General features: G+C 37.4%; 1 protein-coding gene across 1 annotated transcript in view; it reads right to left on the bottom strand.

Annotated features, from left to right (window-relative positions):
• Positions 1-25,470, bottom strand: part of LOC110096835 (xaa-Pro dipeptidase) — a 123,816-nt gene extending 98,346 nt beyond the window's left edge. Inside the window, exons 1-3 of the mRNA XM_020822960.2 lie at positions 25,223-25,470; positions 25,095-25,144; positions 8,809-8,869 (exon numbers count right to left, since the gene is read on the bottom strand). Of these exons, the coding sequence (XP_020678619.1) occupies positions 8,809-8,869; positions 25,095-25,144; positions 25,223-25,402 (291 nt within the window). The 5' untranslated portion in view covers positions 25,403-25,470. The remainder of the gene's footprint in view (positions 1-8,808; positions 8,870-25,094; positions 25,145-25,222) is intronic.
• Between the last annotated feature and the right edge of the window lie 458 nt (positions 25,471-25,928).

Genomic DNA, 25,928 nt, shown 5'->3' with positions numbered 1-25,928 from the left:
AAATCTTCTTATTCTTAATCTTTTCTTACACATTTGGATTCCACCACTAACTATTTTTACTATTAGGAGCTTTTCCCTTTGATACTCCAAGGACATCTTTTGCAATATTCTTAAGATCACTAGCCACTTTTTCCCACATAATATTAGCATCCTCATGCACAGACAAAATCTTACGATCTAAAATCTTATCTCCAAAAATATTTTTGTTAATATTCTTTAAATGCCCCCATTTAATCCTAGAAAATTGTTTTACTTTATTTTTTATTTTATGCCCCTTTATCTTAAAGTCCAAAACTAATAATCGATGTTGGGTACATAAATTTTCACTCGGAATAACTTTACAATCTTTGCAATCTAAACGATTTAATTTTCTAATAAGAAAATAGTCAATCTGGGTTGTACTATATCCATTTTTATAAGTGATGAGATGCTCATTCCTTTTCTTAAATAAGGTATTAGCAATTGAAAAATCATAAGCTAAACAAAAATCCAATATGGTCTTTCCACCTTCATTCGTCGTTCCAAATCCATGACCTCCATGAATGCTTTTAAAATCATCTACCTCTCTACCAACATGTCCATTTAAATCTCCTCCAATAAAAACTTTCTTCAAGAGGTATATTTTGTATTAATTCTTCTAAGTTATTCCAAAAATTTAATTTAGAACTCATATCCAAACCTACTTGAGGAGCATAAGCACTTATAATATTAATAATCTTATAATCAACAACAATCTTTAAAGTTATAATTCTTTCTCCAATCCTATTAATTTTTATAACATTATCCTTTAAACTATTATCTATAATAACACCTACACCATTTCTAGTACGACTCCTACCCGAATACCAAAGTTTAAATCCTAAACTATCAATTTCCTTAGCCTTCTCTCCAACCCATTTAGTTTCCTGAATGCACAAAATATTTAACTTCCTATGAATCATAATATCTATTAATTCCATTAATTTTCCTGTAAGGGAACCTATATTCCAAGTTCCTATCCTAATTTTAGTTTCATGGACTAGCTTCTTTGCCCACATCCGTCCTTGATGTGGGAACACTTGCCTATTTAACACTGCACCCGGACGCCGGTGCAGCGGCCCTTGCACACTTGTCACTGTATTCAGGCCATACAACGCGTCGCTTCCAGGGGACGCCCTAGCATTAACACAATTTCTTAAAGGATTCATGTTATTATTGTTCGACAAGTTTTACGCTGGTTGTCGACTACCTAACGCAACCCTCCACTTTTCTCATCCAAAAATATTATTGTGTTCATAGCAAAATAATATTTTTGTCATTCGAGATAATATATTATTCTCTCTGTCGTGCTCGATCACAAAATATCTCAATCCATTAAGGATGACAAAATTTCTCGAATAATATCTACTGTAATTTCATAAAGGATAATAGATTAGCTATGCTTTCTCTTAAAGCTAATGGTTAAATATCCCATAATAGAAAATTTAGTCAACTTTTTGGTGAACTATTAGAGAAATCAATGGGGTTGAGGGTGGTCATATATAACTCTCAAAGAGATATTGCTGGTAAGGCCAATATTACTTCAATGATCTTTTCAATAAAATTTCAACTGCTGACTCTTATCAAGATCATATCCCTCTTGGCCCTAAATTCTCTCTTCAGGAAAGACTCAACCTCGATAAGGAGTTTCACATGAGGAGATTAAAGTTGCTTTCTTTGAGATTGGCAATGATAAAACCCTGGCCCTGATGACTTTACGACCCAATTCCTCAAAGATTGTTGGGATATTATTGGTGTTGACTTTACTTAAACTATCAAATACTTTTTTCACCTCCTTTATGCCCTCTAGAGTAAAACATTATATTAATACCTTAATCCCCAAGACCTTACACACCTCTATAATGGCTAACTTTCAACGTGTCTCCTTACATAATGTTACTTACAAAGTGATTGTCAAGCTTTTTGCTAACAATTTTGCTAACAAACTTAAGAAATTATTCTATAACCTGATCCATCTGGCCCGAGTTGCTTTTATTGTTTTTTTTTTAGAAGATGCATATAGCAATTTTATTAAAACAAAAAAACCAAATACAAGAATTAAGTGATAGCTACTCAATCACCTTCCTCCTTCAACAAAGCCACAAAAAAGGAGGGATATTATTACAAGACAAATTATCCCAAAAAAAAATTCTAGAACAAGCAATGTTAGCACAACAATCAGCTAACTTATTACCTCCCCTATCAATACAATGAAATAAAACTTGATTGAACTCCTTTAAAAAAGAGAAGTCAATACCTTTGCCAAGATCCACTATGAACTCCCTTTTATTCACCAAGTTTTGAATAAATTTGATAACATTGTAGTTATCACCTTCTATGATTAAACCTTTAGCTTCAAACATCCATCCTTGCAAGAAGTTCTTAAAAGAAAGAATAGAATCCAATTCCAATTGTGAAACATCCCAATGCAAGCAAGAAGATCCATAAGCACATAAAAATCTCCCTTTATCATCTCTAATGACGCCAGCAATACCACCTTTATTCGAACATGTAAGAGAAGCATCAACATTAAGCTTGATCCATTCGGGAGGAGGAGGATACCAAAAAGTAGACAGCTTTTGAAGCCGGTTAGTATCCCAGAGATCCGAATAAACATTCAGCTTGAAGGAAGAAGTAGCTAAACAAAGAGAATTTGCTGCAATAAAATAAATCTCATCTTCTTTCTTCCCATGAACTAACAAATTCCTGCTTTTCCAAGTAAAGAACACAGTTGTGCAATATAAATTTGCCAAAAAAGGATTTGAGCTGGATAACTCAAACAAAACTTTATACGTCTCTTCTATATTAAGGCCAACTGGAACCTGAAAACCCCAAGAAATTAACAGTTGTAAAACTTTAACCAGGAATTCACATCCAAACCCCAAGAAATTAACAGTTATAAAACTTTATACGAGTTGCTTTTATTGATGGGAAACATATTGCTGATAATATTATTTTTGGCTAATGATATTTGAAGAGGTTTTAACTCCTCTTCTAGCCCAAAAAATTGTGTCAAGATTGACCATAAATAGGCCTTTGATCATGTAGACAGAAATGTTTTCTACAACAGAATGACTGAGCTAAACTTCCAGTATATAAAATCAAATCTTGTACTTCCTGTGTCCCTTTCTCGATTATTATTAATGGGAAATGCATAGATATTTCTTCTCCTCCCTAGGTTTAAGACAGGAATGTCCCTTATCTCTCTTTCTTTTCACCTTCATTATGGATACATTCTCTAGACAGATGGACCAAAAGGCGCTCTGAAGGGTCTTTCTCCCCTATTACTAAGATAATGTTGAGTTATCCCATCTATTTATGTTGATGACCATTGATTTTTGGGCAAGTCAAGAACACTTCTTTATATCAACTTCAAAGCATGATTGACAACTTTTAAAGGTCTACTAGTCTTCTGCCAACCCTTCCAAATCTCTTATGTGATTCTCTAAAGCTGGCAGGCCTAACGTGAAAGTTTTGTCTTACCGTCTTGGTTTTAACTCTCCACTTCCTTGGACTTACCTCAAGATTCCCATTACTGGCATTAACAACAATTTGTACCACTGTTCTTCTCTTATGGAGAAAATGATGAGTTGGCTAGATCGACAGTTGGTAACAAAAATTTCTATCTTTTGCTAGCAGATTTCAACTCATTCACTTCTCTCTTTGGAACTGCTTTTACTATTGCCTGAGATCTATCATTCTCCCCAATAAATTTAGAAAGAAAATTACTAGTTTTATAAACAACTTCCTTTATGGGAATGATAATAACAGCAAGCTCTACAGTATTCCCTTCAAATATATTGCTAATAGAGATAAAGGTGGCTTGGGTCTTCCCTCTATTGATAAACTCCATTTTATTTCTAAGGCAAAAATCATTTGGAGATACTTCAACTCCCATCCACTTTTTCTAATTAGTTCCATTAAGTTTATTGTCTCATCTAGATTAGACCCAATAGCTCTGCTTCTCCATTCTAAAAAAGCTTGCATAAAACAGCCCAAGATATTAGACCCCATATTGACCTAAAAGTCTCTATCAACTGACAGTTTTACTTATTCTGGGATCCATGATTGAACTGTCATTCCCTTATGATAAAGTTTGGTATAAAGGTTGTTTGATTGGCTAAAAAAGAAATAAAATATAAAAGAAATGTATTGTAAAAAGAATACAGTGTAAAATGAATACTTTAGAGTTGTTTGGATGAGTATAAAGTATATTCAGGTGAATGACCTTTTTTGTTTGGTTTAAAGTAAAATGAACATAGTGTAAAGTTTATAAATGGTGACTAACCAACAGGTGGTGGCGGTGGCAATAGCAGCCAGGTGCTGACGACGGCGGCAATGGTGGCCGGCGGACAACGGTAGGTGGTGGATGGTGGTGGCTGGCGACCATAGGCGGTGATGGTGGCCGCCGACCAGAGGTGACAACGATGGCCGACGGCCAAAGGAAGCGATGGTGGCCGACGGCAAGATGAGGCATCGGTGGTCGACAGTGGTGGAGGCCAAGGTGAAGGTCGGTGGCAGGAGGCAATGGGGGTGATGTTGGTGGCGGCTAACGGTGATGGTTGTGGTGGGTGACCACCATCGCCGCCGAGTGTCGCCACCCGCCGCAAACCACTGTTGTTCACCACCACCGCTCGTCACCTCCCGCCATTGCCGGCAACCACAATTCACCGCAACTGTCACCTCCGACCGCCACTTCCGCCAACATCAGTCTTTTACAACATCACTCTTTGCGCTTTACATTGTATTCATTTTACTTCAAACCAAACAAAAAAAGTAATGTCATGCTATCCTTTTACACTCATCCAAAAAACTCCAAAGTATTCAATTTACATTGTATTCCTTTTATACTAAATTCATTTCTTAACCAAGTAAACAGGCCCTTAAATATTAAGGATGCATGGTAAATCTTATGTGGTTAACGTGGATGATTATATTTCTAATTTATAGTAATTATGTCCATTCTTCTAAATTTACATTGAATGTTATGTACTCTTACATGCATCAGGTAATTTTCTTGATACTACAATAATGCATTGGAAATTGTCTAAAATAATTTTTCTTTTCATGCTTATAACCCTGCCGACCTCACATAGTGGGATAAAGGCTTGATGATGATGTTGTTGTTATTGTATGCTCATAACCCTCATACTTTATGAATCTTGCTGAGTACTCATCATTTTCCAACTTATAATAATGATCCCATCAAATATTATGTAAAAGCTAATTTTTAAAGTAAATGTACAATGAAAAGAATGCAAAGAATTTGGCATAATAGAATAATTTCATGTGTATGTTGAAAGATGGAATTCATCCCCCTTATAATATAGGTTAGGGGTACTTCTACTCAAGTGTAAAATAATTGATTATCAGCAGATTTAAAATATATATATATATATATTGATATTAATGCATCTTAAATGGTTCAATTAGACAATGCTATTGTAACAGTTGTATTATAACAACATGAGGTAAACAAGATAAGATATGACATGTTTCCTTTCTTAATCCATGTAATGTACATCAGAATGTTCAAATTCCCTTTTACATTCCAATCTTTGAATGAAGCACAAATATTCTTTGATTATATAAATTCAATTATGACAATTAGTACACATTGTTTCTCAGTTCTTTAAATAACTGTAACTTAGAACTATGATTCATCCACAGAGTTGTGCTATAAGTCAGATTTGTTTTTTAATGAATATTATTACAAAAAAAAATCTTGAGAATCAAATGAGTGAGAGTAGAAAATTTGTATATTGCCGATGTGGAACAAGTGAAATGTATTTACTCATATGGAAACAAATAATAGTGATATGTTCCTCTTTTAGAATATAATGGATTGTACGAATTTGTGGCTCTTTCATTGTTTTAAAATTGATTTTATAAGAAATTTATGAACAACTATTTAGATATTTTTTAATTTTAGTATAAGTATCTAATTTTTATTTTACCATCTGTTTCTGGCCTTGATATTCCAAGTTTATGGTCAAGTCGTGACAAAATATGAACCTCAATACATAATTAAATACTCAAGACCAACAAATAAATCATATAATGAGTCTTAATTATATAATTAAAATACGAATATATTTAAAACATATCTAAAAGTATGGGTTCATGATGATCTATATGAATAAGGACTAGTGCTACAATGATTATGCATCACTAAAGAATCTCAAAATTGCAAGAATGAGAAACAGTTACATATTCTAATAATAAACTAATTGAGGAGTTGTTTTCTTGCAAGTACTTAGAAATTAGGTATAATGCAGTGTGAATCGAACGCAATGTATTTAAAATTAAGGAGATCCCTTTTTTCGGTTTAGATAACAAAACAAAGGTAAAAAAAAAATTATAAAAAAAGAAAACTAATTTGGTCACAGGACTCCATGTTAGGCTTCACAACAATGGCGTCATTGCCACGACGGCAGACACTCGACAAAGGTCAATACTCAAATTGGCGACTTCGCATAAGGAAGTCATGATTATGGGTCGTGAGCGATAACTTGCTGAGGCACGTAGCGATGGGAGATCTTTGAGTACGATATCAACGAAATTTCACAAGAAGAAGCTTGTTGAGGCCAACATTGACAGAATCTCGCAAGTGGGAGCTTGCTGGGGAAAGCAACAATATGAGCTCGAAAGCAAGAGCTTGTTGGGGAAAGCATCGATGGAATCTCACAAATGAAAGCTCGCGATGGGGGTGTGATGAGGACGTCAGGCCTTGGAAAGTTTACTAGAGGCGAGGCCGACGATCTACGACCAAGATCGCGCCGATCTATTTATGAGTCATTTTATGTATTTTATTTATTTATGCACTTTTTCCATTTCTACCCTCACTTGAGGGCCTAGTTGTATGTATGCCCTAGGGGCAAGTTCGTCTTTTATTTTCCTTTCATTGTATGAGGCTATTTATAAGCCCATTGTTATTCTTTTGAAGTTAATGAATGATTATTATGAAAATTCTGCATCCTTGAGTTTTGTGAGAGCTAGAGAGCTTTAGAGAGGTTGAAGTCCCTAGGTGAGGGCATCGCAATACCCACCAACCATAGGAAGAGTCCAGGTTCGAGAGTAGACGACGTCTCTACCATCCTCCCTCCCCCTCTCCATCTCCCAGTCGAACTTACCCATAGCCCCCTCCCCTCTCCTTGCGGCCTAACACCACCTCCTCCAAACCGCCGGTCCCAAACCCCCCAATCCTCCATAGCCTCCAGCCCTCTCACCTCACCACCCCCTAGCCGTCAGCCATAGTCTTTCCGTCCTTGCAGCCCAAATTCAAAACTACTCATTACTACTTTCCTTTTTCCTCCGAACCAATTTGGAAAGTCTTAACTTCAAATTTTCAATCAATTTGAAATTTGAATTCTTTCCTAAAATAGAACTCTATTTTAAAAGTTTCTTAAATCAATTTCAAATTGGATTTGAATTAATTTCTTCTCCTCAATTAAAGAGCCTTGCTAAGGCAAGCCATAAATTCCCTTACCTAATCCCTCTCTCCCTCTTAATGCCGCCAGCCTAACCCCTCCTTTCCCCCTCTCTACCTGTCGCCCCTTTCTCTCCTATTTCCTTGAACTATTTCTAAAGGAGGGAACAAATTTTAAGAAACTCTTAATCCCTATTTCCCTCACACCAAAATTAATTTAGGGATTATAATTTCACACCAATCCTCATCCATCCACCTCCAAAACCTGAACCCTAATTTTCCCTAACCATCCTAGCTTGGACGATCCCTCCTTTCCTCCCTCTTCTCCTTGAAATTGTTTGGCAAATCCCTTCCCTAACAAAACAATCCATCAAGGACAACAAGGAATCATCTCCTACCTTACCAAAGCGTCATTCTCCTCATGAATGGCCGACCCGGAGCATGACTCTGGCTTCATCTACGACGACCAAGGCACGTTGATATCCTCAACTCCCCTTTCTTCGACCTCAACCTCGAGGTTGACCAAACCGTGGAAGATTACGTGAAGAGGATCATCTTCACCCTCACTGAAGCTATTGAGGAGAAACTCTCTTTCGTCCATGGAGGATTGTTTTCAAATCCTAAGCAAGGTGAATATTTCCCCTAATATTTTCCTCCCTGACTCTTACCCCACTTGTGGTTTAATTGATTCACTACGATCGTGTTAAACTTCTCTGTTAAGCCTAGTAAATTATAACTGAGTGAAGGACCCTTTATAGTGAATAATCTCATTGTTAGCGTAGGGCTTTCTTGGAAATCTGTCATGTATGTTATGTTTTGAATTATTGATTATTTAAGATCCTGACCTTTAATCGTGTGACTTGGCATAAGCTGCCTCATCCCTTTCTTGTCTTTAATTCATCGTTTAATCGCTGCTAGTATTCTAGTTAATGAAGCTCTCTAAATTAAACTGTGCAAGGTTCTTTCTCATATTGCTTAGTCATTCTAGTCCTGCATCAGGGTGATTTAGGGAGAGGAGGTCGCGATGCCGTGAATTTGCAATTCACACAAAATTTGTCTGATTTGGGTGAATTCCTAATACACTCAAAATGAACAATGTGATGCATTCAAATTATTTGTCTTAATACTTTGGATTTCTTTTAAACTCAACCAAACAGCCAAAAAGATAATAATAATAATAATAATAAATGTAAAACCCATACGTTTTAAATCCAGTGCGGTCAAAATACTTGCAAATAAGTAGGCCCTAAAATGTTTCAAGGTAGTTTAATGAACTAGTTAAATAGCTTAGAAAAATATCATATGTACGCAATTGGATGAAAAGAATAAATAGACAAAAATGTACAACAGCTAGCACTTACAATGGCCCCATAGAAACCCGGTTCTCTGACTCCAAATAAATAAGCAAAATAGCTCTCTTGCCTGAAAAATAAGATGAATAAATGGTCATATGGAAATTTCTAGTGCATAAAAACATCAAAAGGACAAAACAATGTCATATATCAATGCACATAACAAATGCTTGATATCTTGTATGGAACCTAATCATTTGCAGTCTAGCCCAACAAATGAGTAGAGCTCTTTGCATTCTATATATCTTTCATATGAAGAATTATTAGCTTCTAAGAGTAAGACAATCTTCTAGCAGCAATACAAAGCATGTCAAATAAATAATTATCTACAATTCAAATCATTGATTATGAATTTCACAGCTATTCATATTGAATTTAATATAGCCAAGTTTTTTGAGAAAGAATAGTAGTTTAATACTGTGCAAACAAAAGAAAATTTGATGCATAACATATATGAAATTATGATTTATATAAGAATTTTGCACGCTTGATGATTAAGAGCAAGTTAATTAAAACTTTATGGTGAGTTAAACATTGAAATAAAACACAAAGAACGGTAAACACAAGCTTAGGCTAAGTTACTTGCGAAAAGTAAAAACCACATAACAATCAATTACTCTTGACGTTGCATACGAGATGGGTTTCAACAAGAAATTCCTAATCTAACAATAAGAGTAGTGCTATGAAAGATCTCTCACATAATTATTACTAAACACTAAGCTTTAGCGGAGCGTAGAAAGATTTTGCATGAATCAATCAAAACCACAAGTAAGGATCAATGAGGAAAGTATGAGAGAAGGCAAGAGTTCACCTTTGCTAAAATTCAACCTTCTCGAAAGCTTGGACAAAAGTTGGTAGCTTCTTGGACGGCTCGGACAACAACAAATCCAAGCTTGAACCTTCGGACAGCAAGTAGCCAACCTGGGACTGTGATTCCTGACAGTTCCAGGCAGCAACGGTCGCTCCCAAAGGGGCTTGACAGCAGCGAACTCCTGCTAGAATCACTGGACAGAAAACAGGAGGTCTTGGATAGCAGCTCTCTAGGGTTTGGAAGGGTGGGCAGCCACTATTAGCATCCAGAAATTTCTGGACAGGAAGGAAGCTTGCGTTGGAGGCTAGGGTTTGATGTGGGTCGCCGGTGGAGAGAGGGAGGAGAGGGAGGGAGGAATTAGGGAATTAATTCCTTTGATTGGAGCTTAGAGTTTTGGAACGAAATTAATTGGGAAAGTGGCCATGGGGCCGACGGCATCAAGAGGAATGGAGGGGATTGGGGAGAGGGTTTTAATGCTTGCCTATTTGGGAATTCCAATTAAGGAGGGAAGAATTAATTCCAATCCAATTCAAATTTGATTTGGATTTGATTGGATAAGTTTCCTAAAATAGATTTTTATTTTAGGAAACAATTTGAATTTCAAATATTGATTGGTTGATTGGATTGAAGGCTTTCCCAAAATGATTTGTATGGAAAAGAAAAGAAGTAATGGAGGGATTTGAATTTTGGAGGTGTGAGGGTGAGGGTATGGCCGGCGGCTAAACTAGGAGTAGGTTTAGGGTTTGTGGGTTGAATGGCTTGGTGGTGGGAGAGGGAGGGCCGGTTTGGGTGTGGAGGGGAGATGGGTTGGTGGGGAGGAGTTGGCCGGCGGAAGGTGGAGTGTGGCTAGGGAATCCGGCGGCTAAGTGGTTAGGGGCCATAGGCCGGCGGCTAGGAGGAAGGGGAAGAGAGAAACGAAGCCAAAAGGAAGAAAGAAAATAAAAGCCATGAACCCGGACACTTCTAAGGTTGGTGAATGATCCGGTTCCCTCTCCAAGGGTTCTCTCCAAAGCTCTCACGCTCTCAAGCTCTCAAGACAAGAGTTGCAGGAACTTATTATCATCCATTAACCCTCAAAGAAGAAGAGCTAGGGAGGCTTTAAATAGCCCATATAATGAGAAAATACAAAGTACTACTATGCCCCTAGGGCTTACACATACCTAAATCCTTAAGTAAGGGTAAAAATGGAAAAGCATAATAAAACTTCATAAATAGAACTAATACATCAATAATAAATATGAAAATCAAAAGTAGAGCGGTGTAATCATGACCGTAGATTGACGGCGACGCCTCTAATAAACTTTCCATGTCCTGATATCCTCATCAAAATTGCTTAATCAATTTTATAAAAAATGACAACTAAACCCAATCTTATGTTCTCTAAAACCCCTAACAGTGCAACTATGGTTTTTGTGAAATCCTGCTATGAATGCTAAGGTTTACAATGAATCCCTTGTATATTATATTTCAAAGAAAATCTTAGTAATGTGATAGACCGGCCGATTTGATTGGGAGGGAATTAGGAAGTTTCCTAATTAAGAGGGATTTATTTAGGAAGGTTCTAAATCAAAGGGGAATTGTTTAGGAAAATTTTTAATTTGATTTGGTAGGGAATTATTTAGGGCGAGAGATCTAATTTGAATTCAAAATCTAAGAGAGAATTATTTAGGGAAAAGGAGGAATTAAGGAGGATTGTTTAGGAAAGTTTTAATTACAATTGAAAGGAAATTAATTATAGAAATATATCTAGTTTGAATTCAAATCTGAGAGGGATTTATATAGGGAAAGAGACTGATTTGGGAGGGAATTATGGGAGCCTATTTAAGGCTAACTATTGGGTTATTTCAAATTATGTTTGTAGTTTGCTGAGATTAGATTGTTCTTAGGGTATTTGGGCTCTAGCCGGCGGCTAGAGATTTGGGAGAGCTAGACCTTCCTCTCAAATTGAAGATCCTACTGTATCTTGCAATTTTCTTTGATATATCTTATAATAATAATAGTTTTGTTGTGTTTTTATTCCTGATTTCTTATTATTGTTCATTGATTTTGAGGAAATGTGAATCAACTTCGTATCAAATTGATATCAGAGCCTAGAGCTGAGTACCTATGGCGGGAAGGAATGTAGAAGTGTTGAAAAGGGAGATTGGACAATTAAAATCTGATTTTGTAGAAAAGACTTCAGGTTTCAAAAAGCTATTTTCAGCCATTCATAAGAAGATCGATGAGAATTTTGCCATCATGGAGGAGATGATAAAAAAGCTTCTTGAGGACAAAACCAAACTGACAACATCGAAGGTGAGAGCATCATTGACCAGACAAGAAAATGGAAGAAACCATAATATAGGGATAATGAGGGTAAATCAGGAGGTGAAAATTTTTGTGGAAAAAGAAGTGATGCCATATTTGGAATCACTTCCAAGGAGGGGAAATGGTGGAGAAGGATTTTTGGGTGAACTAAAGAGTTTGGAAGAAAAAGAATATGAGGAGAAGATAGAAGCACTAAACATGGTTCATTCGCTCTTACAGGAATATGGAGAAGTGTTCCAGCAAGTTCATGGGCTGTTTCCTCCGCGGGAACACAAGCATGTTATCTTTTGGAAGGACGAAGCCTCACATATCAGTGTTCGTCTGTACCATTCTCCCCAACTCCAGGAGGATGAGATAGAGAAATTGATCAAGGAGATGCTAGAGGCAGGAACCACTCGATCTAGTGACAGTCCATTTTTTAGTCTAGTGCAATTAGTCCAGTGCTTCAACAGCAATTTCTTTTGTTCCACCTTGAGGACAAGGTAGCACTTTGGGAGGAGAGTATTGATAGACCATCTGATTTGATTGGGAGAGAATTAGGAAGTTTCTTAATTAAGAGGGAATTATTTATGAAGGTTTTCAATCAAAGGGGATTTACACAACAACAACAACAACAATAAGTCTTTATCCCACTACGTGAGGTTGACTACATGAATCATTTTTCTTCATTGTGTCCTATTAAAAGTCAAATTCTTGTTTAAATCTAATAGAGAAAGATCATTTTTAATATTTTCTAACCAAGTCTTTTTAGGTCTGCCTCTACCTTTCTTAACATAAGTCAAATCTAATACCTCTATTTTCCTAACCGGGTCATTGGAAGGCCACCGTTTTCTGTGACCAAACCATCTAAGGTGACTCTCTCTAATCTTATCTTCTATTGGAGCTACTCCAACCTTTTCACGTATATACTCATTTCATATCATATCTCTAAGGGTAAAACCACTCATCCACCTGAGCATCCTCATTTCTGCCACACTTAACTTCATATTATGCTTCTCTTTTAATGGCCAACATTCGACGCCATAAAGCATTGCAGGCCTCACCACCATCTTATAGAATTTTCCCTTAAGTTTGAGGGCAACTTTTTTATCAAATCAAAGGGGATTTGTTTAGGAAAATTTGTAATTACATATGGGAGGGAATTATTTAGGGCAAGAGATATAATTTGAATTTAAAATCTATGAGAGAATTATTTAGGGAAAAGGCGGAATTAAGGAGGATTGTTTAGGAAAGTCTTAATTACAATTTGGAGGGAATTAATTATGAAAATAAATCTAATTTAAATTCAAATCTGAAAAGGAATTAATATAGGGCAAGAGGACTGATTTGTGAGGGAATTATGAGAGCCTATTTAAGGCTAACTATGGGATGATTTCATATTATGTTTAGATGTTTGCTAAAATTAGGATTTCATAGGTTATTTGGGCTCTAGCCGTAAGCTAGGGATTTTGGAGAACCGAATATTCCTCTCGAATTGAAGATCCAACTGTATCTTGCAATTTTCTTTAATAAATCTTGTAATAAAAATAGCTTTGGTGTGCTCTTCTTCCTAATTTCTTATTGTCGTTTGATGATTTCAAGAAAAAGTGCATCAACTTCCTATCATAATGCCATCAGGATTTCTATAAATCATGCCAAAAGACCAAAGTTGTTCTTGTTTACAAAAAAAAAAAATACGTTCACAATTATCCATATTTGCACAGGTTAAAACTACCATCATTTTTCACAAAAAGATAAAATTATTGGGAGTTTTACACAATCATTCACCAATTCTACCGTTCCAAGAATTTGAATAACAAGGTTGTTAATTGTACGTTTTATTACTCTCAAAACAATATTTGTAGCTATTTCTTTCTTCTCTCATCTCATATATGTATCTATCCTGCTTCACAATCAAACTACTTTGTTCAACCTACTTCGCTTGAGGCTATCTCCTCTTCATTGGGATCAGTAGCACACATAACAAAACTCCTCCCTATGGTTTGCTTTTCATCACCAAAAAAAACACCAATTTCAATGGTAACAGTAGAACAAGTCGATTTCGTATTTTAAATTCCATATTAGATCAGTTGTTTCTCATGCTACCAATGATTAGATGTTGGATATATATTTTTAATAATATTACTCTTATCTTCTCAATTGTCTACCTCTATTCATGTTCACTTTGAAATTAGTTGATTTGTATTCTAAGACATTTGATATATAGTATTAAAGTATGCATGAATTTTGAGAAGATGATATACAAAAAAGGAAATTCTACCTCAAGATTCAGAACATTCATTTCTTATGCTCAATAAAAACTTGCCTTGCTCCTAATTATTCTCTAAGGGAATTCTTCTCCTCCTTACGTTATCATGATACGTTGAGCTGGAAAAAGGCAATGGCCTCCATTAATTGGCCCGGGATTCATTACCAAAGCTAAGGATAAACATTCATACCTTATCAAATCCTTAATGTATGAATAGTCCATGACTCTCTCTATCATGTCAAAGCCTAATCTTATCCTAGACTTGCCTTTCTTCCTTAGGGCCAATCACTTTGTGCTTGTAGTTCAGGTGTCAAAATCTTTCCCATGGCAAGTGGGAAGCACTTCCAACGAGATTGGGATAGTTAGCTCTAAGTCAAGCGTAGGAAGGAGCAACGATTAAAAAGGCGGAAGAGGCGTATGCACGGAGGCGCGACTCAAGGCGATGTGAAGCATTTGCGCGTTGAGGCTTACTCCTCGTTGGATTCGGCGGAGCGTGCGCTTATTTCGCACGGGGCATAGGCTTCGGTTCGTAACGCCTCGAAGCGAAACGAGGCACCGCTTCGATTTTTAAGTATATAGACCGAGCGGTGAGAGTCGTATAAGAGTCCAGTATTAGGGTAACATACCTGCTTCTGCTTTGGGTGAGAATTGAAAGGCGAACTCCGCCGACTTCGACGACCACAGTTCGGTCGAGTTCGAACATAGCTGGAGGCGATCGAAGGTAACGATTTATTTCTTCTTCTTCTCTTGCTTCCCGTAATCTTCCCGTCATTTGCTTCATGTCTCGCTTCTTCTTCTCCAGCTTCCTGTAATCGAAGGTTCTTTTTTCACGGCTAGGTAATGATCTTTATTCCCGTTATTTGCTTCATGTCTCGCTTCATCAGATTGTACATGCTCGGTACCGCTCAGTACATGCTCGATACCGCTCAGTACATGCTCGGTACCGCTCAGTACATGCTCGGTACCGAGCTAGTACATGCTCGGTACTTAACGGTACATGCTCGATACTTAACGGTACATGCTCGGTACTTAACGGTACATGCTCAGTCCGATCATGTACCGAGCGGTGCTGGCTCGGTACCGAGCAGTGCTGGCTCGGTACCGAGCGGTACATGCTCGGTACAAGCAGAATTTCAAAATTACTCTTATAATATAATTTTGTTCCGGGGGGCGCTGCCCCTGGAAACCCCCGCAGGGGCGCTGCCCCTTGACCCCACGACCTGACAGAGCAGGTCGAACCCTGCCAGGGGGCAGAGCCCCCTTGGACCCCCGACAGACTAGTATATTTTTGTATTCATGTTGTTTTATTATTGGTATTTTGTAGTACAAATAATTATTAAAATATATCCTATTGTTAGCATGACTAATGGCACAAGAATGAAAGATCCTGCATGGAAATATGGAACTCAAGCTGAAGTGTCAGGTGGAGGTGCAAAGAAGGGATATGTTTACATGAAATGTAATTTCTGTCAGAAACGCATAACTGGTGGCGTCAAGAGATTGAAGGATCATCTAACCTGCACTCATGTCAATGTGGGACTATGTGCAAAAGTTCCTGATGAGGCGAAGAAGGAATGTACAAATTATTTAAAGAAGTTTACCACCACAAAGGAGGTCACACAAAGAAATATGGAAGAGATGATAGGAAACTCTTCTTACTATGGATCACAGCATGAAGTTTCCAGTACTGGAAGACATCTAGTTTCTTCTGACCGAGGCAGTCGGGGGCCCATGGATAGATTTATGCTAAATATTGATAACGACGAAAACATAAATACTCAGGATATTCAGCCTCCTACAGCTACAAAAGAACTCAGGAACAGAGTTTGTTTGGATATCGCCAGATTCATCTATAAAAATGGGATTCCATTTAATGTTGTTAGGAGTCCGTCGTGGATTAATGTGTTACGATCTGTTGGAAGCTACGGAAGAGGATTACAACTTCCAAGCATGTATGAGCTGAGGACTTGGATGCTGAATGAGGAAGTTAAGACAACTTCAAAAATTGTAGATGATGTTAAGAAGATTTGGATTGAGACAGGAGTGACAATAATTTCAGATGGTTGGTCAGATATTCGACATAGAAGTATTATTAATTTCTTGGTCAACAATCCATATGGAATAGTTTTTCTCAAATCAGTAGATGCTTCAAGCTTTGTAAAGGATGCACAATTATTGTTTGAAATGTTGGATGATGAAGTTGTGGAGGAAGTGGGAGATGCCTTAAGAGTACAGGTTGTTACTGATAATGCAAGTGCATACAAAGCTGCATGAAGAATGTTAATGGAGAAGAGGCCTCACCTTTACTGGACTCCTTGTGCTGCACATTGTATTGACTTGATGCTTGAGAGGTTGGGACAGTTGCCTCAACATAAATCAGCCATATTGAAGGATAAATTCGTTAGTAAGTTTATATACAATCATTCTTGGGTACTCAGCTTGATGAGAAAATTCACTGACAAAGAAATTATTAGACCTGCTGTTACAAGATTTGCTACTGCATATTTAACATTGCAGAGATTCAAGGAGTTAAGACAACCTTTGGAAGCAATGTTTGCTTCTGAAGACTCAAAGTAAATGATCAACTTGAGGATTTTCATTTGAAGAAGGGAAATTGAATTTAGAGCAGCACAAGCATGCTACAAAAAACGATCTCCTGGTATGTTTATAGTTTGAGTATTTATAATTTTAATGTTAATATTTATGTTCAAGTCTTCTACTTCAACCAATATTCATAAAATACTATGTTTGTCTTCATGTAGAACATTGGTGGGCTCAGTTTGGAGATGATGCTTCTGAATTGAAAGCTTTTGCAGTTAAAGTTTTTAGCCTAACGTGTTCGGCTTCTACATGCGAGCGTAATTGGAGCATCTTCAATCAAATTCATACAAAGAGGAGAAATCGATTGGCGGCAGATCGAATGAACAAACTAGTTTATGTTATGTTTAACAAAAAATTAAAAGATAGATATCTCAAATTGCAGAATCAAGGAAATATTGAGAATGAAATTAACCCTTTGCTTGTTGATGAGTTACAATCTGATGATGAATGGGTTACTCCTAAAAATGCTGATGTTTCTGAAGTTGAAGCAGAAGGAGAAACTCATGTCAATGAAGAAGTCAATGAAGCAACTACCCACTTATATAAAAGAAAGAAACAAAGTGAGATTGAAGCTTCAAAAAAATTCAAAGGTACTATTAAATATAATGAATTATTTTGTATGTTACTATTGTTTCATTTTAGAGCTAATGAAATATTAACTGATATAGGAGACAAAGGAAAAAGTATTATAGATGAAGAAGAGTTTGAGGATGACTTTGACATTGATTATGAAGATTCTTCTGAAGACAATCAAAGTGATGATGAGCCTGCTTTGAGTCTTGATCCTAAGGGGATGTTTTATTTTTAAGTGAGTTTATTTTAAATCTTGTATTCCAGTAATATTATCTTAAAACAAATCTTCAAATTCATAGTTGACATAATATTTTATTATGTTTTGCCATTATTTATAATTTTAAATTAATTTATTTTAATCGTTTTGAGGCTTACGCCTCGATCCGCCTCGAGGCTTACGTCTCGCCTTGTTTAGAAAAAACGCCTCGATTCCCGATTGCACCTTTGAAAACCTTGGGAAGGAGTACCCCACAAGCAAACAAAGGGATGTTCTAACTCAAGCAAAAGAGGGGCATCAAATTTTTCCACACATGAAGACTTTCAAGATCAATCTATTTCAACATTCTTGTCAACATAACATTGTCTATGGTTTGCTCTTTTACTCTAGTTCTATCATTTTATTGATGATTCGATAAATAACTTATGAGTTTGTTACGACTGCAGGCCAAGGGAGTTTGGACAAGCCAGCCCAGCAGACAGTGGAGGGGGGAACCTGAAATAAAATTCAGAAAGATTGCAGGCCCCTTGTGGGGCTCAACAAAGCAATACTTTATAATGATAGGAGGGGAATTAAGGAAGGAATTAATTAAGAAAATATCTCCTATTTGAATTCAAATAGAAGAGGGAAATTTATAAGGGGGCTAATTTGGAGGATATTAATTAGGAGATGTTTCCAAATTAAAAAGGGTTGATTTGGTGGCTAATTTGTATGATATTAATTAAGAGATATTTCCTAATTGAATTGGGCAAATTTGGGGGCTGATTTGGAGGAAATGAATTAGGAGATGTTTGCTAATTGAAGAGGGCTAATTTTGGAGCTGATTTGGAGGATATTAATTAGGAGATGTTTCCTAATTGAAGAGGGCAGACTTAGAGCTAATTTGGGAGGGAATTAGGGGGAGGACTGTTTTGGGATTTGCTATATTTTGTATGCTTTAAATAAGTTGTTTACCCCAGGGATCAGTTTTTAACTTGAATTTGGTTGAAATTTGAGATCTCTTAGGTTTACGTTTTTGGGCTCTAGCGGTGTCTAGAGATTTGGGAAAGATAGATCCTCCTCTCGAATAGAGGATCAATTGTATCTTGGTATTTTCTATTTCATCAAATAATACAATTTATCTATTGTTTTCCTAGTTTTGTGTAGATTCTTGCGGAGAATTTTTGCTGTTTTCCAAAGATTGATAGGAAATTCTTGAGATCTTTAAGTGTTTCCTATCAAATTAGTATCAGAGTGCTTTCTTGGGCGAAAAATAAGATATTTTCATTGTTTTTGTAAATGTTTTGTATGCGTTTTCCAAAATTTGATCGAAATTCCCTTGGTCGAAGCAAAGGGGAAGGAGATCGGACAAGAGGAGTTCGATGAGGGGAGTTTCTTTCATCAAGAGCCACCTCCTACGGCTCCAATAAGAGGTGGATCAGGGTTTCTGGATGAGGGGACAGCAAAGAGGAAATCTTTTGGTGGAGGCGGTAGGGCGGCAGACCACTATGAGAGTCATTTTGGGCAAGGGGAGTGGGTCATTGAGGAAGGAAGGGGTCAAGAGCCACCTTCTAGGCCTCTGATAAGGGGCGAAATAGGGTTATCGAATGGGGGGAAGGTAGGAAGGGAGTTTCATGGTGAAGGTTGTGGGGTGGCCGACCACTATGGAAGGTCTTTTGGGCAAGGGAAGTGGATGAAAAAAGGAAGGGGTGGGCCGAACCATGGGGATCGGGTCATGTGAGGCGAAGGGAAGGAAGGGGAGATTCTCAACCTCGATACATGGGGGAAATATAGAGGGATCATGATAACCGCTACATTGGAGCAGGAAGAAGCTATTGGGGTGATAACGATCCTAAGGTGAGGAAGTAGAGGATGTCAATATTTGAAAGGGATGATGCTTATGGGTGGGTGTACTGGGTAGAGATGTATTTCATGGTGAATGAGTTGAATGAGGAGAAGTTTACGGTTGCATGGCTATGTCAAGAGGCGAAAGCTCTAGCTTGGTTCCAGTGGACGATGGCATGGCCACTAACAGAGCAGCTAAAAAAAACTATCAACAGCATATCATCCTTCCACCTTCAGGACAAGGTGTATTTTTATTTTTTTTTTTTTTTTTTTTGGGGGGGGGGGGGGGGGGGGGTTGGGGGGGAAGGGGGTATTGTTATGGTTGCAGGCATAGTTGTCAATGGCGCACAGCGCAGCTCGGCGCACCTACGGCGCCATGTTCATGGCGAGGCGCATGTGTTTAAAATAGCGCATGCTATCTGCGCCACATGTGAGCCATGGTGCACGGCGCAAAATAACGCACCAAATTATTTTTAAATTTCATTATACTTATGAATATTTTTTACAAGAATTTACAACTTAATAGATATGATTCTTATTGATTGCTACTTGAAGTGTTTCACTACCAACCATGGTTTAGAGGCGTCCACCTCTTAAAATTAAAAAAATAAAAATGCTCAGTACTGCTAGGTACATGCTCGGTACTATTAGGTACATGCTCGGTACCGCTAGGTATCTTTCCATACAAACGACTTACGAACTTTAAAAATAAGCATAACTTCAAAATTACTCTTACAAATAAAATTTGTTCTGGGGGCGCTGCCCTCAGAAACTCCCGCAAGGGCGCTGCCTCTTGACCCAGTGACCTGACCGGGCAGGTCAAATCCCGCCAAGGGGCAGCGCCCCCTTAGACCCCCAGCAGCCCGTCATATTGTTGTATTCATCATCATTAGTAATAGTTGTTAGTGTTAGTATGTTTCTTCATGAGTGCATGCTTTGTATAAGTTTTCTTCATGAGTGCATGCTTTGATTGGGAGACATTGGACTCTATAGGAGAGGAGGAAGGGATGAGGACTTTAAATGTGAATTCTTATTTTTTAGATAGCTTGTCTTTCATTTTTAATAATATTTCATATTCATGCTTATTATTTTATAATCCTTATATAGTTTGCGCCATGTTCAAAATGGCGTGCGCCGCGCCGTGAGTTATGCACTATGGCTCCAAAGGGACCTTTGCGCCATGATGCACCATTCGCCGTTAACAGGTATGGTTGTAGGCTAAGGGAGTTTGGACAGGCCGGCCAAGCAAGCAATGGAGGGGGCGGAACCTGGAACAAAATTCAGGAAGATTTCAAGCCTCCTTCTTGGCCCCAATTAAGGACTAATTTATTATGATAGGAGGGGAATTAAGGAGGGAATTAATTAATAAAATAAATTATAAGGTGGCTAATAATGAGTAGATTAATTAGTAGATGTTTCCTAATTAAAAGGGGCTTATTTGGTGGTTGATTTGTATGAGATTAATTAAGAGATGCTTCCTAATTAAAGTGGGTTGATTTGGAGGAGATTAATTAGGAGATGTTTACTAATCGAAGAGGGATGATTTGGGGGCTGATTAATTAGAAGATATTTCCTAATTGAAGATGGCATATTTGGGGCTGATTTGAGAGAAAATTAGAGGGTTGTTTTGGATTTGCTATGTTTTGTATGCTTTAAATAAGTTTACCCTAAGGTTCAATTTTTATCTTGAATTTGGCTGAAATTTGAGATATCTTAGGTTTAGGTTTTTAGGCTCTAGCAACGTCTAGAGATTTGGGAGAGATAGATCCTCCTCTCGAATAGAGGATCAATTGTATCTTGGTATGTTCCGTTTCTATTTCATCAAATAATACAAATTATATACTGTTTTACTGGTTTTGTATGGATTCTTGCAGAGAATTTTTGTTGTTTTTCAAAGATTGATAGGAAATTCTTGAGATCTTCAAGTGTTTCCTATCAGCGTTCTTTTTGTAGGACAGGAGTAACGGAATAACATAAATAGCATATCCTATGAATGGTATCTATATTTTGAGATCCATTTCAGAATGAAGACTTCGATGAATACTAACATTTTCTTCCTATCTTTCCATGCAAAGAAGAATGCAACCACTGTAATGACTGAGGCGATATTCTTCTTCTTTATCTTGATTGATGGCAATTGAATAGCCCTTGCCCTTCTCTGGTACTTTTTCCTTAGCAATTTTGCATGGTAAGGGCAACAAGAAGGAATGGGCTGTGAACCTGAGATAATTATTTTCTCCATTGCAACTATCTATGTTGTACTTGAACTGAATCCCCAACCCTCATTTCAAACTTAAAAAGTGGCACACTAATTGTATCTCTCTTGAAATCCTAGAGTGGAACTTCTCCATTACCGATTCATAAGGGGAATCAAACTAAGTCAAAGTTCAACCAAGATTTGAGAAATAGGAGAGTTGGGACAGCAAACCAATATCACCGACTGAACTAGTTATCTTGGGTCTTTAAATACATAAAAGATAGATACTCTTCATTCACCGCAAGAATGTATTGGTAAAAAGAGTTAGCAATCAATGATTTTCTTATCACAAAAAAATCATAGTAAGCTAAGAGAAAGACATTAGAAAAGATTTTCCTATCAGCATTCTTTTTGCTAAGACAAGGATGTGGAGACTCAGGCTTGGGCGCAACGTAACTAATAGAAAAGATTCATTCCATTTAGGGAAAGTGCTCGAGACAAATAGTCAGATGATGACTGCTACACATATTATATTAGTTTTTTGTATTAGCCTAATCTATGCTAAAATAGACTAAAATGGAAGAGGAATAACTATAGGGTCTATTTTTGGGGATAGGGAAAGAAGCTTGCTTCTTCATTTGTTGATCTCACCTCATTTCCTATCCCAAGTAGTAGCAACTAGGTCTCCCATCTCTCCTCTCCTTTCAGTCGAGTGGCCTATCAACTCCTCAACTTTTCCAATCTATACCTATCTTTGTTATATTCGACTGGTAGCTCGGTTTAGAATGTCAGGGATGGAGCGGATGTCGAAAGAGCTAGGATAGCAATCAATTAGGGAAATAACATTAGCGGCCAAAGAATTGATACAATGCGGTCCAATCTACTATCGTAGATTGATTTGAGATTCAATGCAGGACCTTAAAATAGAAGCTAGATAATTGCTTCGAGCGTCTTTGGTCCTAAGGAAATGAGGTGGATTCTTTGTAGAAAGTAGCCTAATCCGCCTCTCAATCAATTATATCTAGTAAAGTCCTTGGTCCTTGCCCTTCTAATATATGTTATTCTTCTTAAAAGAAGATATATTACTTGAAGGTGGTCTTGTATCTTTAACTCTGCTCAAAAATCAACTATTGTTGAATAGGTTCTTCTCTTTGAAAATTCATCTTACTGTCTACCAACTTCAACAAAAGAAGAATTCCTTTTCTTAAAAGAGAATCCAATAGATATTCAGTGGTTGTAAGCAAGCCGGTCGGAAGCAAAGGAGCCAAACAAGGCACACCAAACTTCATTCTAAGAGTTGGAAGAAAAGACACTCTTTCAGCTAATCTTCTCTTATCCATGGAATCCAATTTAGTTCGCGAGTGTCATGTAGTTCAATTCATATATTCAACTTGATTGGTAAACCATATATTCAACATGATTGATAAGCCGATCCAATGTTGAAGAAGAAAGGCCAATTCCAATTGATTCAATCTTGGTCACTGGCAAGTTGTTATATGCAAGTAACTTCGTACTACTTTTTCAAAAAAAAAAAATATTCGTACCAGTAGAGATGTGTGAGTCTAATTTGGAATTGCTAGCAGTACAAGCACGAGTGAGTGAGTAGCTTTCACTTTCATAAGTGGCAATATCATATGGTATAGTTGTTTAGGTTGCTTTCTATAGAGAGCCTCGACATATTTCTCTGCTCCTTCATAGTCAAAACTCTCAAATTGAAGTTTATACAAGCCCCATGAACCAATTTCAATATGAAAGCCTATGGACACGGTGAGGATTAAGGGCAAAGCAGGAGATCAAAAAGAAGATAGAAAGTAAGATCCATGATGGGGCTGCAACTAAGAGCAAGTTATTTTTTCCCTTGACAATAAGGATGGGAAGAAGAGGAATCTTCCTTTTTCCAAGGTTCTAGCTTTGGGAGCCATAAATTCATCCCTACTAAGGCTTCGTTTGGGACGGCTTTCTTCCTGCTTCTTAAAATAGCTTTTTAGTACAAAAAATTTAATTTTTTATTAAAAAGCCGCTTTAAGAAGCAGGAAGAAAGCCATACCAAACGAAGCCTAAGTCTTCTAATTAATCAAGCTTGGGCTAAGAAGAGCTCCAAGTTAAGTGCTATAGAAATGAGGATACTAAGGTGGATGAGTGGCTTTACACTTGGAGATAGAATGTGAAACAAGTATATATGTGAAAAGGTTGGAGTAGCTCTAGTAGAAAATAAGATTAGAAAGAGTCTCCTTAGATGATTTGGTCACATAAAATGCCAGTTTTCCGATAAACCGATTAGGAGAGTAGATGTATTAGATATGTCTTATGTTAAGAAAGGTACAGGTAGATCTAAAAAGACTTGATTAGAAAGTATTAAAAATGACCTTGTCATTTTACATTTAAACAAGAATTTAACTCTTAATAAAACACAATGGAGAAAAACGATTCATCTAACCGACCCCACATAGTAGGATAAAGGTTTGATATTGTTGTTGTTGGGCTAAGAAGAGCTCCCCGATTCTAATTCTACATTGGACAAAGCCGGTTCTCAAGAAAGAAAGATTCAAGCCCGTGGCTCATGGGTCCAAATATCAGATAATCTAAACAAGTAGATAGAAATTTAGAACAAACAGAATATAGTATTTTCCAACTTATTGCACTATCCTTTTTGCCCTCACTAGCAAGACCTGCTCTACAAAGTTATGGCTTTCATTGGCGTAACAACCGCTCTTTTCAACTAAGACAAGCCATAGTTCTTACTAGAAGGAAAAAAAACAATGGTAGATGAAAATTCCATCGTCGATACTCTTACCTATATCCCCATCATCGCTACTCAAACTTCCTTTCCTTATATTGATGTCTTTTATTCAAATAGCTATGCTACCATCATTATCATAGCTAAAGCTAAGCGCTCCTCCTCTGTTTCCAATTCTCTTCCATTTACTTAATTCGTTTTCTTTTCTATGCACCTTGACTCACTTAAATGATTGATTCATCACTCTGTGCCTTTGAATTGCTCTGCACCTTGGCTTGGTTATAAGCCAGAACTCTAGAAAGCAAAACGAGACTTCCTGGACTTTGCCTAGGATAGCCAGTGAACCTTGGTGCTTTGCTTTTACAAGTATATTGAAATTAGATATTGGTCAATTGGTGATCTATGAACCTTTTCCGGCGTGGAAGCACATTCTTTTCAGTAAGAAGCACTCATCATTACGAATAAGATGAATGAAATGAAAGGAAAGGGACGGCTGAAGCGGTGGTTGAGTGGTGTGAATCAAGAGTGCGGACGTTTCCGTTCACGGACCTCTAAGCACAGAAAAAAATAAAGAATTGCTCAGGAGGGAAAGATAATTCGAACATGATTGCACCATACAACGCTCGTTTTGCTTCCCGACCATAGTCATACGATACAATTACCTCAATTCAACAATAAAAGGACACTTTTATCCCTGCAAAGAACCAATCAGCCATGAAAAGAACAGGATTTGCTCAATAAATAAAAGTTGTACGACCAATTTAAGACGGAGCAAAATACCTGAAAAGCTCCGCATGATCCGTGCAATATCTTGTCCGCTCTTCACCGCCCTAAGAGAATACGGATAGAGCAATCAGAGGTAATCAGAAATCAGATTTAACTATGCGGCTGCTGAGAAGATGAGATACCTGAAGAAGAACGAAACCACGGACAGGTTGAGAGGCAGCCATGAGGTGATCGCGAAGGGCACGGACGAGCTTTACTCGGTTCTGCACGTGGAGCTCCATGGGGACCTCAGGCGGAGATAACGACGAAACGGGAGAGGATTGGGAAAGAGAAGCCATGACCGTGACTGCGCTTTCGCCCATGGAGGAAGCCAGCGAGGAAGCAAAAGCCGAATGTGTCAAGCCTGAGACATGGTGTGTTGGTTTCCAGAACGAAGCATCCTTGATATGGTAAAGGTTATGTTTTTCTTTCTTACATAAATATTTGAAAATAATTATACTATATTATAAAATAAGAAATAAAAATAAAATTTTGACTTTATAGTTTATATGCCCCATAATGTCAAAAAATGAAGAAATATATTTTTTTGCAGGCTAGAAAATTCACAGCGGTAGAGCGGAGTTTTGTGTTCTAACTTTGCACCAAAATTCTGCACACAAATTGATAAATGAAAGAACATGAATCATACAAATTTTTACATAGAAAATCTGAAAAGAGAAAAAATAACATGGTTTTGCCTAATTAAAATGATTTCAATATATGAGTGTTAGTTACGAGAAATTATTGTGTGCGGAATCCGAATGCATTAGGAGACGAATTCGGATGCGCCACATCACCAGATGCACTGGGCCCCGGTAACGTGGCATGTCCGGATTCGCCTCCAAACAC

This window comes from Dendrobium catenatum, unplaced genomic scaffold (assembly GCF_001605985.2).
Source record: "Dendrobium catenatum unplaced genomic scaffold, ASM160598v2 fragScaff_scaffold_1676, whole genome shotgun sequence".
In the NCBI taxonomy this organism is placed as follows: domain Eukaryota; kingdom Viridiplantae; phylum Streptophyta; class Magnoliopsida; order Asparagales; family Orchidaceae; genus Dendrobium; species Dendrobium catenatum.
The sequence above is the reverse complement of the archived record's forward strand: the minus strand, read 5'-3'. Positions and strand labels throughout refer to the sequence as shown.